General features: G+C 31.0%; 1 protein-coding gene across 2 annotated transcripts in view; it reads left to right on the forward strand.

The window, feature by feature from the left end:
- Window positions 1-14,854, forward strand: part of LOC143920699 (zinc transporter ZIP1-like) — a 45,104-nt gene extending 30,250 nt beyond the window's left edge. The window contains exons 3-4 of one of the 2 annotated variants that reach the window (XM_077443638.1): window positions 12,780-13,580; window positions 13,910-14,854. In XM_077443638.1, the coding sequence (XP_077299764.1) occupies window positions 12,780-13,580; window positions 13,910-13,974 (866 nt within the window). In that variant the 3' untranslated portion in view covers window positions 13,975-14,854. The remainder of the gene's footprint in view (window positions 1-12,779; window positions 13,581-13,909) is intronic. The other variant, XM_077443639.1, reaches the window with a different exon arrangement.
- The last annotated feature ends 2,787 nt before the right edge of the window (window positions 14,855-17,641 follow it).

Below are 17,641 nucleotides of genomic sequence, written 5' to 3' on the forward strand. Positions count from 1 at the left end.
TTTTCATTTTTGTAAAAATCTATTATTGGACTCGGATGTTACATATATTATTTATTTACTATTTGTTTTTTTTATACATATCTATGTACATCCTGTCTGTTGATTTTTCAATAAATAAAATAAAATAAAAAAAAATATAATAAAAACAACGAATAAATGAAAAAAAAATGTAAGTATAGTAAATACACAAGTAATAAAAACTGCATAATTTTTATCTGTCATCATTCAGAACTATTTTTTTTGTTAAAATTACACATCAGCCAGCAGCATTGCTCGGTGGTTGCGTTTATGTTAAGCACCGAGAGGTCGTCGGGTTTGATCCCTTGAGCTGACCTCGATTGAAAAGAATTTATTATGAGTATAATCTTAAATGCTGCTGGTCAAACTTGGATATTTGTGACCAATTTTTGTGGCCAATTTTTTCTAAACACCCTTAGAAAGAACTTTCGCCTTTGGCGCTCTAATCTAAAATTTTGAATGGCTTTTTGGCGCTCTAATTTTAAATTTTAAAGCGTCTTTGGCACATCGTTCGGCGCCCTAACTCATTTGGCGCCCTCAGGCGCCGCCCGACCCAACCTCCCCCTACAACCAGCACTGTTTTTGACTCCAAGCCGATTTATCTGATTTCATTGTTGAAACGGTTCCTCCATCAAATTGGTAAAAACCGACTACCATGTCACCGAATGTCACCACTATTATTAATTAATGGTTAGTTCCGAATTTTTCAGCATCTTGAAATTCAGCGATTTATGTACTAAAAACAATGCTGCAATGTTTGTAATTGGCCAGGAAGGTGCATTAGGGCTTACCTGTTAGGTCTAGGGCCTTAATGTATGTAAAATAAAATAAAATAAATTTTTTACACACAACTTTTTGAGTACAAATGTGGCAAGTACTCAGTGACTCGCGGAACGATTTCGCGGAAACAAATAACGAGGCCTCGGCATCTTGTCTTCTCGATTGATTGTTCGACGAATCATTCAGAAGATTAAGTTTGGAAGACAAATAAGATGTTACTTAGAAAGGTAGACTACTACAAAATATCCTAATATATGAAAAATTATAATCATCACTTCAAGACAGATTATTAAAATTAAAAAATATATTTTTTTATTTTTTATATATAATAATAATAATATATTTTAATAAAAATATATTTTTTTCCTTAAAAAAAAAATATATATATTTTTATATGTAGTTATGTATATATTTTGTTTATACTCAGAATTGGTGTCCCCCTCTCCGTCCCTTCACATTTTGTTCATGTATCCTTGGTCAAATTATTTTACGGTACTCTCCAGTTCCGTAGCAACTACATAAATGGGAATTTACTATCCCAAAATGTACAATAACGCAAAATAAATTGCGTTTTACAATAATATTAAACTTATGTATGTACCTAAGTATTGTATTTCACTTATCACACTATTCTTTCGTTGTTGTTGGTTGCACCATTATTACAGAGAAAATGTTTTCTAAACAACAAAAAAAAAAGAAAACGAAACATTACGAAAAATAATGGACGTAATATGCATTGTCTTACAATCATATTTTGCATTTTGGTGTGTAAACATTAAATTACTATTATGTATTATGGAAAAGACAAACGAAATTTAATGACAGTTTATGCCAAAAATAAACAATGGACACAATTCATTACACTTTGGCCAAATGTTAAGTTTTGACATTTAAAACATCACCTTATCCAAAATATGTAGAATAGCATAATCGTGTATTGGTGATTTAAAAATTACATTTTATTTGCAATTTATGATAAATAATTTAAATATAAAAATACAATTCTGGATTACTTGCATTTCGTAATATGTTAATTAGTATGCTGAGTGTTCTGACATTTAAAACATCACCTTATCCAAAATAGAATAGCGTAATCGTATTGGTGATTTAAAAATTATATTTTATTTGCAATTTATTCCAAATACTTTAAATATACAAATTTTAAATTTGTAAATATGCAAAATCACAGTCAGTATATATGTATGTATATATTTTTTAATATAAATTGTGCGAGAATGAATAGTGGGCATCGCATCATCGACGATTAAATTAAACGCATACATATTAAAATTTGATCGTTCGTTACAACGATATCAGTCGCCAAATGGCGAATTTTTGACAATAAAGTTTCATCCTTGTTATGTGCCTTCTGGGCAAGTTCGGCGTACTGAAACCAGGTCAACCCACCCTTTTACGAGTAAGTGCAACTCGTTAACGTTTTATTCACGCTTACGCGATTTTGCCTCTGCGCAAAAAACCGTGGCCTTTCGATCAAAGTGGACAAAATCAAAATACTTATAATAATAAATTGTTCTGAAAGTACTTTCGAGTCGATGCGAGAAAAATATTTGGACGATCGGGGATTGCGCAATAAAAGGGGCTGAGGTCATACAACATATTAAAATTATTAATTATTCATACAATTCATATGAGTACCTAATTTTTTTCAAAATTCATATTAATTTATTTATTATTAATACAAGAAAAACTTAAGTGTTTTATATAGTAAATCAAAGCTACATATGTATATTACACCATTAATTTATTTTCAACCTTGTATTGTATTTTCGACAAGGGTAGTGGACATAGTGGATAGAGTGAAGAGATTGAAATGGCAATGGGCGGGTCACGTAGCTAGGAGGATGGACGAAAGGTGGACAAAAGAAGTGCTTGAATGGTACCCGAGAGAAGGCAAAAGAGTAAAAGGAAGACCGCAAGGAAGATGGGTGAACGAAATTAGGAAAATGTGCGGAATGAGATGGATGAGTGTTGCGCAAAACAGAGACGAGTGGAAGCGTGTTGGAGAGGCCTTCATCCAGCAGTGGATGGCGAATGGCTGTAAATAATGATGATTGTATTTTCATACACAAGTACTTATTTGATACCTACTCACAGAGAAATGTTATAATAACATTTCTCTGCCTACATACATATGTATATATTGGGTCTACCCCACGGGATCGAATTAGAAATGCACGAAAAACCAAATATCGGAAGGCAAAGATCGAAAATCGAAAGATCTTAAGTCGAAAGATAAAAAAAAAGGGTGCATGGTAAACGGTATATACTCACGTACATCCTCACTTAATTTGCACGAGCAGGATACAACAGGAACAAGAGGATCAGGCTATTCCTCCCGTATTAATGTGCGCGCGCAGAATTATTCATAATTGCGCTTCTTCTTATTTAAATCATTTAATTATTTGTGCATATGCAGTATCTGTCATTTTACGGCTGTGATATTTGTAATGATAATATATGTATGTGTAATAATTATCTTATGAAAGTTCATACTGTTTATATTTTGTTTTTTCATATAAAATTTAAAACTTTTAAAAATTGAAGGCTTTTTATTTGTAAAAAACACGAAAACCAGTTTTTTAGAGCCCCTAGATTAAACCATCTGTTCCTTCCAGCGTTCCGGTGCATTGTTCCTGGCCATATGGTCAAAGTATGAAAGAATCCTGTGGTGTCGGACAGCCACACACGGTCAAGGTTATCGGTATTGAAAGTGCACCCAGGCCATGGGTTGCGTGTCAAATGGATCGGAAAACGTTGAAAGTCACGCGAATAGCTTTTCCATTTTCGCAATATTGTAATAATTCCGCCCCAACTGGTGTTTCGTCTCGTACCATTCACCCGCTTAGTACCGCCAACCTACCTTATTACATATGTTTGTTTACTCACTTTGTGTCTGATTGACGTTTAGGTACACACAAAGGAAAAAAATTCGGGTGTGACCAACCCATGACTTTATCTATGTATTTGATGAATATAAGAAGGTTACAAAACAAAATTCGATATTGAACTGATGACTATGATAGCGATACAAATTGAGCGCAAATGTATGGAAACTTGCACAAAACAAAAGATCTACTTCCGGTTATCAGATTTTGTTCAAATTTTTTTTATTACTAAAAATCACTATCAGTATTATACTCATTAAATATCAAGAAAATAAAAATAATTTTAAAGGTCAAAATAAAATAATGAAATATTGTTTTAAAAAAAAATACTACTTCCGGTTTACAAATTCTGACCAAAACCCTACCAGCTCTAAGTTAGTACATAAAGGATAGAAATATAAACTTTCAGCTTAATACGTTCAGGGGTGCGGACAGAGTAGTGGGCACAACATTTTTGACCTTTCTACGAGGAAAAAAATCCCACTTCCGGTTCATTAAATTAAGTAATTTTTTTTTATTTTTACATAAAATCACTATTTTTACTATACACATTAAATATCAAGAAGCTTAAAACAATTTAAAAGGTCAAAATAAAATAATGAAATATTGTTTTTAAAAAAAATACTACTTCCGGCTTACGAATTCTGACCAAAACCCTACCAGCTCTAAGTTAGTACATAAAGGATAGAAATATAAATTTTCAGCTTAATACGTTCAGGGGTGTGGACAGAGTAGTGGGCACAACATTTTTGACCTTTCTACGAGGAAAAAATCCCACTTCCGGTTCAATTAATTAAGTGATTTTTTTTATTTTTACTTAAAATTACTATTTTTATTATACACAATAAATATCAAGAAGCTTAAAACAATTTAAAAGGTCAAAATAAAATAATGAAATATTGTTTTAAAAAAAAATACTACTTCCGGTTTACGAATTCTGACCAAAACCCTACCAGCTCTAAGTTTGTACATAAAGGATAGAAATATAAATTTTCAGCTTAATACGTTCAGGGGTGCGGACAGAGTAGTGGGCACAACATTTTTGACCTTTCTACGAGGAAAAAAATCCCACTTCCGGTTCATTAAATTAAGTAATTTTTTTTTTATTTTTACTTTAAACCACTATTTTTATTATACACAATAAATATCAAGAAGCTTAAAACAATATAAAAGGTCAAAATAAAATAATGAAAAAATAATGAAATATTGTTTTTAAAAAAAATACTACTTCCGGTTTACGAATTCTGACCAAAACCCTACCAGCTCTAAGTTAGTACATAAAGAATAGAAATATAAATTTTCAGCTTAATACGTTCAGGGGTGTGGACAGAGTAGTGGGCACAACATTTTCGACCTTTCTAAGAGAAAAAAATCCCACTTCCGGTTTATAAAATATAATAATTTTTTTTTATTTTCATCAAATTGATACAAGAATTATACTTGAATTTTTTTGTGACGAACACACATGTTTAAGGGGTCGAAAAAAATAGTGGAAGAAAAATTGAACAAGAGTAAACTGCTACTTCCGGTTGACGGATGCTAACTAAATTTATTAATTAACTTGGTATTAAACTTAAACTTCTAGATATGAATTTTTCAGTTCAATAAACCAAAAGGTTTCTGAAAAAAACATAAAAAGCTTCGATTCTCTAGAGTAAAAGTACTACTTCCGGTTCAGATAGAAATATTTAAAAAATATGAGGTTATAAAAATTATTATTTGTATCATATTTGAAAAAAATTCAGTCCGATTCAGTTAGTGGTTTGGGAGATAATTGAATTCAAAAACTTAAAAAAAGAGGACACCTATAAGTCGAGGTACCATTTCCGGTCAACTTAAAAATTTGAAAAAAATTTACGTCGTGTCGATAAGAATTTCAGTAACTGATACTAAGTTTCAGTTCGATAGGACTAACGGTGTTAAAAATATCCCCAAAATACACACCCACACAGACACACACACAGACACACACACACACACACACACATTTTTTTCTAGATCATGAAAACGTGATCAGTGATCGATTCTGAGTTCGAATCAGTCAAAATCTCGAGTTCGAATTTTCGCATGATCACAAAACTTCATCTATTGTTACTACGTACATAGATAAAGTAACTAGGGGATGAAATGGATCGCTGTGGCTTTGTAAATATTATATACATCTAGGGAATATGTATCCATATATGTATATGTATATGTATGTACATACATACATGTTGACACGTGTATGCGCTTATCTAAATATTATATATCCAATTTATCCGACGAATTGATCTAAAATTGTATTTTATTTTTTAAAGATTGATCGTGTGAAAAATTGAATCATTTTAATTAATCTTGATAAGAATAATAGCAATAGATAATCTCCGTGTTTGTTAATTGTGATTTGAGAACCATATTGTTTTATTAAAAAATGTTGTACGTATTTAAGACATTATTCCTCAAATATTCTTCAATACCAAGTACATATATGTACTACATACATACATACGTATATGTATATCGATAGCGTGAATTGGGTAATTTAATTAATTTATTTGTCATGTTATCATTACTAAATCACGAACCTAAAATAATCACTAAATAGTTGCATCGCTATCAATCATAATTATTATCTTTTCTTAATAATATCTGATTGTTATATGTTTGTATTAGTATACATATGTATATAGAGATTGCGAAAGTATGTATGCGGAATCACTATGTTGGTATGTACATACATATAATAATTACTATTGATAACAATTATTTTTCGATTATCATCCGTTAAGTAATGAGCTGTAGCTCATTATTCAACGGATTAAGTATGCATGAATGTACATACATATACCAAAACTATTTACAAATAAGTATTTTCTATTTAAATTTTGGCGCACAAGACAAAAGATCAGAGTGAACATCTAAGCCAGTGGTTCTTAACCTTTTCGAAGTCACGGTGCACTTTTGGTCATGAGAAAAATTGGCGGTGCACCAGAATTAAACGGTTAAAAAATAAATATACGGACATAATTTTTATTGCAAATGAAACAAATTACATAACACTTAAAGAAAATAATTCGGGTGTGACCAACCCATGACTTTATCTATGTATTTGATGAATATAAGAAGGTTACAAAACAAAATTCAATATTGAACTGATGACTATGATAGCGATACAAATTGAGCGCAAATGTATGGAAACTTGCACAAAACAAAAGATCTACTTCCGGTTGTCAGATTTTGTTCAAATTTTTTTCATTACTAAAAATCACTATCAGTATTATACTCATTAAATATCAAGAAAATAAAAATAATTTTAAAGGTCAAAATAAAATAATGAAATATTGTTTTTAAAAAAAATACTACTTCCGGTTTACAAATTCTGACCAAAACCCTACCAGCTCTAAGTTAGTACATAAAGGATAGAAATATAAATTTTCAGCTTAATACGTTCAGGGGTGCGGACGGAGTAGTGGGCACAACATTTTTGACCTTTCCACGAGGAAAAAATCCCACTTCCGGTTCATTAAATTAAGTAATTTTTTTTTTAGTTTTACTTAAAATCACTATTTTAATTATACACATTAAATATCAAGAAGCTTAAAACAATTTAAAAGGTCAAAATAAAATAATGAAAAAATAATGAAATATTGTTTTTAAAAAAAATACTACTTCCGGCTTACGAATTCTGACCAAAACCCTACCAGCTCTAAGTTAGGACACAAAGGATAGAAATATAAATTTTCAGCTTAATACGTTCAGGGGTGCGGACAGAGTAGTGGGCACAACATTTTTGACCTTTCCACGAGGAAAAAAATCCCACTTCCGGTTCATTAAATTAAGTATTTTTTTTTTTATTTTAACTTAAAATCACTATTTTAATTATACACATTAAATATCAAGAAGCTTAAAACAATTTAAAAGGTCAAAATAAAATAATGAAAAAATAATGAAATATTGTTTTTAAAAAAAATACTACTTCCGGTTTACGAATTCTGACCAAAACCCTACCAGATCTAAGTTAGTACATAAAGGATAGAAATATAAATTTTCAGCTTAATACGTTCAGGGGTGTGGACAGAGTAGTGGGCACAACATTTTCAACCTTTCTAAGTGAAAAAAATCCCACTTCCGGTTTATAAAATTTAATAATTTTTTTTCAGTTTCATCAAATTGCAACAAGAATTATACTTGAATTTTTTTGTGACGAACACACATGTTTAAGGGGTCGAAACAAATAGTGGAAGAAAAATCGAACAAGAGTAAACTGCTACTTCCGGTTGACGGATGCTAACTAAATTTTATAATTAACTTGGTATTAAACTTAAACTTCTAGATATGAAATTTCAGTTCAATAAACCAAAAGGTTTCTGAAAAAAACATAAAAAACTTCGATTCTCTAGAGTAAAAGTACTGCTTCCGGTTCAGATAGAAATATTTAAAAAATATGAGGTTATAAAAATTATTATTTGTATTATATTTAAAAAAAATTCAGTCCGATTCAATTAGTGGTTTGGGAGATAATTGAATTCAAAAACTTAAAAAAAGAGGACACCTATAAGGCGAGGTACCATTTCCGGTCAACTTAAAAATTTGAAAAAAATTTACGTCGTGTCGATAAGAATTTCAGTAACCGATACTAAGTTTCAGTTCGATAGGACTAACGGTGTTAAAAATATCCCCAAAATACACACCCACACAGACACACACACACACACATTTTTTCTAGATCATGAAAACGTGATCAGTGATCGATTCTGAGTTCGAATCAGTCAAAATCTCGAGTTCGAATTTTCGCATGATCACAAAACTTCATCTATTGTTACTACGTACATAGATAAAGTAATAATTATAGAAAAGATATATATATACATGTACATATACGGAAAAACTGTAAATAAAATTACCCTTAACGAAATGAAATTTATTTGATGTAAAAATCAATTAATGTGACTTCAGAAATATTAGGTCGAATATTTGATATACATTGTATGTATGTAGCTACCCTCAATTATTTGTCTAAATTCGTAAGTCTTTCTCGTTTGTTAGTTTTCGTATAAGTTATTGTTGAGAAACCGAGCTCATACAAATACGATGTTGAAAATTTTCAGTGCCCTCATGTAGGGAACTGGACATAAATCCAAAATTCATCCAGTCATTTCGGAAAAGTACGATCTGTCCACAAGGAGATTAATTTTTACTTTTTCAATGTATCAATCGTAGCGAACGGCAATGTTTTCGTTAAGTGAAGGAAACCTATCTACTTTTTTTATTTCTCTTTTATTCGATTTTTCCAAAATCCTCTCAATTTGTCAGTGGATGTCAAAGAAAATTCGATTTTTCCTTGAACGCTTTTCTTAATTAAAGGTCTCGGTTTGATGAAATTTATCATATATACAACTTGGTCTAACACAGGGCTTAGTGCTAAATGTCAGGTAAATATGTATGTATTTTCGAAACTAGAGATTCTCTATGTAAAAAACAATTATAAGGGTTTCTTGTCTTTGCAATGGTAACAAATCCTTTAATGGTAACAAAGCCTTGAGCCTAACATTGACGGAGCACCATCCCTACAAATTCTTACACATGATAAGATTGTAAATTGTTCTAAATATGAAGAAATATAATCAAAAACATTTTGTACTGTCGTACGCTTGGTAAGTTCTTTGCAGCATAGATATTGATTAACTATTTTGTTCGCAGATTTTTCTGTTTTTACCATATTTTTCGCGGTGCAATGGTTAAGAACAACTGATCTAAGCACATCAAAAACCGAAGAGAGGGGGGAAAGTTCCAGGGCTCGGACTACTTGAAGGGCCCCGTATCGGGACAATTGACCGATATTGATATTTTATATTATTCTACATAAAAATAAATGTATTCATTTAATGCTAAATCTTTATTAGTTTTTGATCCACGTATTCTTCGTAACTTCGTGAAATCGTACCTGTTATATCATACTTATTCAATTATTTTAAAAAATAGCAACCAAAACATACATACATAGGTGTTTTTCTAATAGTAAAAATATATAAGGTCTTTTTTTTTAGTTTGCCATATGACCCGGAATTATTTTTTCCCATTGCCCGAAATTCTTCTCGACGGCCCTGCATATGTACATATGTACCCAAAGAAAATAATCGTGAGATAAAATTTTGGAATTTCTAAAGATCATTCGGTAACCAATAGTTTTTCTGCACACTTAATGGGTACAGAAAACAGATGCTAATGAACGCTTAGTATGCAATTCGTAGACATCTTAGATATCCTTATGTGACCATTGATTGATAGGTGAAATTAAATTTAAAATTTCCACATGTACAATCTGTTGTGAAACGATAATTTTAACTTTTTGGTAGTCTTCTCTCTACATACATATGTATGTAAATAGCACGTGAACAGAAATATGTGCGTTTTGTGACAGCTTCTCTAAATGTAGTTTAAAATATTATACTTGTGAATGGCGGCATGAATAGAATTGTTTGATTGTTCTTTCGGTAAAAATATCGTTTTGCATCGATTTTGGCCCGAAATAAAAGCACACAATCGACCATTTGGCGAACGAACGTTTGACGTAGTCGATTTAATTCGATTATATTATGTAATACATACGTATGTATAATATATATATATAATATTATACATTTGGCCTTTTACCCGTTCGCTTACAAATACATAATAGATATTTATATACTCGTTTGATTTACATACATATTCCGAGCTTTTACATATATTCGATAGCAATAAAGCGGGGCTACTTATAATATTATATGTAGCTATGTACCACATGTTATACACACATATGTATATGTGATAAAGTATGGACATGTTCTCACACGTGTACCCCAAATTCCGCTTTTATTATTCACTTGTATTTGGTACATAATTCCCAATTGAACTAATTCTCAATTATTCATCCGCACTTCTAAATTTGGCAGCTGGGACAAAAAAGTACATCGTACCATAGGTAACCACCAATTACGCTCACCGTAATTGTCATTGTGCAATACGTACATGCATGTGTGCTTAAAAAATACATATGTATATATGTATGAATGGTATGGCGATTGACAGGTTACGTGTCAACGTTAACGTCTAGTGCTATTTGTATTCTTCCCTCATTATATGTACATACATATGTATATATAATACATCATCAAAACAGAATCCTTCATCTAAAATCTGTGCACATGACTTTAAAACTGTCGATAAGATTTCAAAGCGTGTTGCGAATGTACCTATGTATGTATAATATGTACATATGTAGACAAAATTAGCGTTTTATTGCCTTGTTTATGGTCTTCGGAAATAAAAAGGTGATAGGAAAGTTCTGGGAAAGTTTTTGCATAAAGAAGGTCGCTCTTCTTTCCATCTGCTCCAAGAGTGAATCGCGAATGCAATGAGATTTGTTTCTTTCTTTATTTCTTCTTGCATAGAAAGTACGAGTAAAAAAAAAAGCACTTGACTTAATAGACATTCGAAAAACGCTTTTTTATTTTTGTCATACCCTATATTAGCCATGCCCATACATATGTATATACATACGTTTTCTCAGCACTTGTTAAATTTGACTTATTTCAAACAGTATCGCAATAACTAAATTAAAAGTCGACGTTGGGAAAAAATGGTTGACTGTTGTCAACCATGCTTTTTGCTCTCTTGCTTTGTTAACTATTGTTATTTAAAAAGCACTAAACCAACGCCAAAGTCTAGTTATTAATGAAGAGCTGAATTGATTTTTAAATTAATGGGAAGGTGTTAAATATTATTGATAATTCAAGAGGGGAAAATAATTCTTAAATAATATACTAATATAATAATTAATATAATTAAGAATTATATATAATTCTTATATAATAATTCTTAAATAATTTCCTACCTATACCCATTCTACTGTTTCCGACATTTTAAAAATCCTTTCTTTTAACAATCTTTCTGTCAGGCGACGACATACTGATGCTATATTATTTTTTAAGCTCATAAATGGTTTCCTTGATTGTTCTGATTTACTGAATAAGGTTAATTTTAGAATCCCAGTTCGGTACTCTAGACGCGTTGCACTCTTTTCACTTGATCCTTTCAATACTAATTCCCAAAAATATTCTTATCTGCAGCGCGTTTATCGTATGTTTAACGGAGAGCTGAATGAGGTTGATCTATTTGGTATTTCCCTACATCAATTCAGGTCTAACATCAAGAGAATCTTTACTGATTGATTCATTTCTTCTCCTATTCTATTTTTCCAATATTTCCAATATTTTTATACTTTAGTTTAGTTATGTAATGTGCTATTTAATCATATTATAGCTTGCATTCTTTTCCTTTTCATTTGTTTATTTTGTATTTACCTTTTTCATTTGTTTTATATTTGTAAATTTCAATTTCTTTTTATATTCTATTTTTTAACCTTTTCCAAATATTTTAATAATATAGTTTAATTATGCAATGTTCTACATATTTTGTCATGCCTTTATTCTTTACTTTTTAATTTGTTTTCCTTATATTTATCTTTTTCATTTTTGTAAAAATCTATTATTGGACTCGGATGTTACATATATTATTTATTTACTATTTGTTTTTTTATTCATATCTATGTACATCCTGTCTGTTGATTTTTCAATTAATAAAATAAAAAATAAATAAAATAAAAAATACTTATGTATTATATGTGTGTAGATGTTTATTCTTAAATTGAATACATTTATGAAAAACGGATTGATTAATTTACGTACATCGGTATGTACGAAATAAGAGTCGTGAAAATGGTTAATAAATTGAGTCAAATGTCACGGTCAAAGGTTCGTCGATCGCTAGTACATAGAAGGGAAGAAGTTTGCATGATGGATACATATGACCTATGGATGAAGGTCGCTTCGGAGACATCGCCGACTAGATCCTACTATGTATGTAGTAGTTAGTGCCTACGTCACACCACTTTAGGTGTACCTACCCTGTGACGACACGTAGGGTTATAGGGTATCTACGTACATACTACATACCTTACATATGTACTCCTCTCTAAGTTGATTCAATACACATATGTATGTACGTTTACGTGAACAGATGTTTGACGATTTTTTTTTCATTTCTTTACAGAGGATGGAGATTTGCCAGAGCTCGCGTTTCATTTGGAATCCTTACTCATGTGCCTCGGATTCTTCACGATGTACTTCGCCGAAGAATTGGTGCAGTTATACTTGAGGAAAAGAAGTGGACGCAGTGCGAAGAAACACTCGGACGCCATGCTGGTGAGGACGTTGAGCATCCGTCACAGCATCATCAACAATAATCGTCTGCCCACCATATCTACTTCTGACCTAATCGCCAAGGATCCTGAAAAGTCGTTAGATACCGTGTCGACGATAATGTCTCAGAATGGGAGCGAGCATCAGCATAAAGGGCACGGCCACAGCCACAACCACTGCCATGTACCGGTGGCCGACACCGACGAGGATCCCGTCATAGCTTCTCTGAGAGGATTGCTCATAGTCCTCGCTTTATCCATACACGAACTGTTTGAAGGGTTGGCGGTCGGCTTGGAGTCTTCTGCTAGCAATGTCTGGTACATGTTCGCGGCTGTGTCAGCTCACAAGTTGGTGATAGCCTTCTGCGTGGGCGTGGAGTTGGTATCGGCCAGGACGAGGCCTTTCTTGTCCTTCATCTACACGTTGACTTTCGCCGCAGTCTCCCCCATAGGCATTGGAATAGGACTGGCCCTAGTCGGAGGCAGTGGAGCATCGGCCAGTGGATTGACGTCTGTGATACTTCAGGGTTTGGCAAGCGGTACTTTACTCTACGTGGTCTTCTTTGAAATTCTACAGCGAGATAGAGCTGGTTTCCTCCAACTGGGCATGGCCATTGTTGGATTTGCGCTCATGTTTGGTCTCCAATTCGTAGGTGAGAATTTTATCGCTGTACTTTTGTAACTTTCTCTTTGCTTGTATGAGTTACTTACATACACATCACAACAATTCTCTATTAAGAATAGAGTGCGTCTTCAAATCAATATTTACTATTACTATCTGTTCTACAATAATATATGTATGTACTATAATATTTCTGCAGTGCTGCTCAATTAATTAATTAAAAATGTTCAAGTCGATTAGAGTTTGCCAATATATCTGATTTAATTGTTGAAAGCTACCCCTTATTTGTTACCACTAGCTGGTTGAATATAGATTTAAATTTATAAATGGTATAATAATATTTATGCGTTTCCTTTTCAGCTCCTCACGATCATAGTCATGGACACGGACACGAGCACGACCATGACGATCACGATCACCTGTAGTCGGATGGATTGACGTGAAAAAGTTAACTTAGTTTTAATTTAAGGGAACTCCAAATTGTGATATAATGATGGACATCGATTCTAATTTTATACAATAATTCGCAAGTGTATGTAAACGAGAATAAGTATATGTACTTCGTGTTGAATGAATAGTTTTAGTTCAAATATAATGGTATGGTATGTATGAATGTACATAAACGCTGCGACGTATTAATATGGTGTAAATAGGATGACAATAAATTCAATACTCAGTTGATTGATCTATTTGTTAGATTAGCACAAAAATTTACACAATGTGTAACATCGAATTTCCACAGCTAGTGCTTCGGAAAATTCAATTTTCTTAGTAAAATGCAAAATATACATAATATGTGAATATTGTGATGGGTGAAAGTATATAATAAGTGATTTTTATGTACACATTAATACATACATAGTTTATATTCCAACAATAATACTAATCATGTGTGTTGGAATGAACTAGTCGCAAACATTTTTACTTTATTTTTTATAAATGTATGTATTGTACATATGTATGTATGTATGTAGGCTGTCTTTGAAATTGGTTAATCCAATGCTACAATAAGGTAATTTAATAAGCATTTATTTTACAATAATTACTTTAACAGTTTAAATGTCTGAGATTCCACAATATTCAAATATTGTATGAATAAAAAATAAATCTTAAAACATATCACTCATTTGAAGTTTTTTTTTTACACAATTATATGTATGTGTACATTTATGTAAATACCTACCCATTGAGACTGATTCAGGAGAAGAGTAGAAGAGGGGAAATAAAAGTCGACATATGTATTTGTAAATATTTTATCTATCTGGGATAAATTATCCCGGTGACATGTAATATATATGTACACATAAAATAGGGAAAATTTTTAAAACACCGTTTCGATAGCAATACAATATAAAGAATGTCAAAATAATAATGTAATGCAATATATAATATTTACAATATATGTAGTACATAAATATCTGGTAAAAATATAATACCAATCAAACGTTGAAAATTTTTCAAAGTAAATATTTATATTACACATTTTTATATTGATATGTAATAATTTTATATAATTTGAGCCAATAATATTTATACATACATATGTATGTATGTATGAATAAGCAATCTTAATACAAATGAAATGACATACATATGTAGGTTATTCAAAATATATGTATGTATAATATAACATTCGTTTAAAGGTGGGTAGAGGAGGTGTTTTTGGAAGTCTACGACTATTCATCTTTCCGTAGAGAATTTCAGACTAAAAGTCAAATAAATAAATAAATATTATTCAGTTCGTTTTGTCTTTTTATTGTTTGCTGCACCATTTTGAAAAAAATTTCCATCACCCATACGCGACTGTCTGTATTAAGAAAATATTACAAACGTAACATTTCACGGCTCTATACCTATGTAAATAGACTAAATATGTACGCATGCATAACAATAACAATGTTTTGAAACGTTAACGTTAATTATAATAATAAAAATCCTGTGTAACTTTAATAACACTGTAACGCGACAGTCGGAAACAGAACCATCACAAAGCGGACAGAAATCGCAATATAAATTAGGCTCACAAAATTCAGAGCTCCTTGGCGAGAAAACATTAAAATGCCAAGCCGGCTTTGATTTTGGAATTAACTTTTTATACCTATGTATGTATGTGTAATCTACATTATATAAAATTGATTTTGTAATTTATATATATTTTATAATAACACATACATACATATTTTATATATGTAATATATAAAATATGTACATATGTATTTTAAAAAGACAATTTCTCACGTTTAGCGTATGAGTCTGTCCATATCTATTTCGGATTAATGCAAGTGTGAGAGGTAATGAAAAAATGTTATTCTCGAATATGCACGAAATCATCTCTGTTGCAAATGTAAACATGGAGTGAAGTCAAAAGCACTACTATAATAATATGTATACCTATATGAAAATATTCACGTTTCCTTTACATTTGAATAGATTTTATATAGTTGATTTGGTCACTCTGAACGAATATTTGTACAAACATTGTTTGATAATGATCTCTAAGTTACACACACACACACACACACACGCACACATCCGTACATAATAAACGATTCTCTACAATTGTGTACAACCATTAGTAAATATAATAGTACGGCCATTGAATTCATTAGCCTAATCCGCGATCAAAGCTGTTGAGAATCATTGCCACTTGAATCGTTTAATCTACATTTTATTCCCTTTTTAGGCACAATCGACAACCGCACTCCGATACTTACCATATTTAATCAACAGTGACGAGATGCATACATATCATATTATATATATGTATGTATACCTATATTGTATGTCGTTAAAATACATACTTATGTATGTATCTCTTAAACTACTGCATCATATCTACATACATATGTATGTATGTATATGTAATATGTACAGTAAAATATATATTTTATAGTACTTACATAGATACGAGTATTTTGTGACATTCGATTAGAAATGGGGCACGGAACAAATGTCAAATGCAAATTAAAAATACATCACTTTTTAATATAGTAAAATATTAATTTGAAATTTATAATAAAATACATGGGTGATAAATATTCACAGCACTGATAGAAATAGGAGTTTACATACACACATGTTTTATTATTGTTGTTTTTAAGATACAATGAAAAAACAAATATGTATGTATGTATATACCTACATTTGATTCAGAATTCATATTTGTTTTATTCATCGGAATTATTTTTTGCTATTTTTATTTGTCAAACTTTATTAATCCAATAAATTTTTTTTAAGGCTATTCAAAAATTTATATTAATTACTAGGTAATATTTAGACACTTTACAGTGAAATGTTTTACTATATATGTAGTATAAAAAGGCAACAAAGTTTGTTACTGACATTACAAATCAAAAGTGTAACAAAACCAATAGTTAAATATTAAATTATTTGGAAGAAAAAAAGGCGGGGGATCTTAGAGGTCAACTTTTAAAATTATTGATCACATATTTTAATCTTCCTATACATATGCATAATAATTGTGACAAGAAACAATGCGAGATCATATATTAATATTGTATGTGTTACAATGATCCTATGAGGTTTAGCCATGATACTCTGGAATTGTGTATTTTGCTTACAGTGTTATAGTGTTGCTCCATTACAGAACGGTTGAATAAAATAGGTTTTATAGCAAATGCCATATCAAAATCGGTAACTAACTTTATTGCCTTCAAGTGTACATATACATATGTAGGTATTAAGCAAACAACGAATGAAATTTAATCCAAATGGCTATCAATTTCCTAATATTATAAAATATGAGGATAAATACTATATAGATAGGCAGCAATCAAACGATAAGTAGCAATTTTATTAATTTGGCACGAAAAAATATTAAAGAAACACTCAACACAAGTCAACATGCGCAAGCATTCCACTTCCACTTCCAAAGACTAAATAAAGTTTCCTTCGGCGCTTCATAACGCTATCACGGGTAAGATCAATTGAAACGCACTGTTAAATGGACTCGGCTGTGAATCTACGGATGATTTTATCGAAATTCGTTTAAAATACACATACATATAATATAAAATGTAAGCATACACATATGCATGTACATATGTAATGTATTATGTATCATCAAATGGG

This window comes from Arctopsyche grandis, chromosome 13 (genome assembly GCF_051622035.1).
Source record: "Arctopsyche grandis isolate Sample6627 chromosome 13, ASM5162203v2, whole genome shotgun sequence".
Taxonomy (NCBI): domain Eukaryota; kingdom Metazoa; phylum Arthropoda; class Insecta; order Trichoptera; family Hydropsychidae; genus Arctopsyche; species Arctopsyche grandis.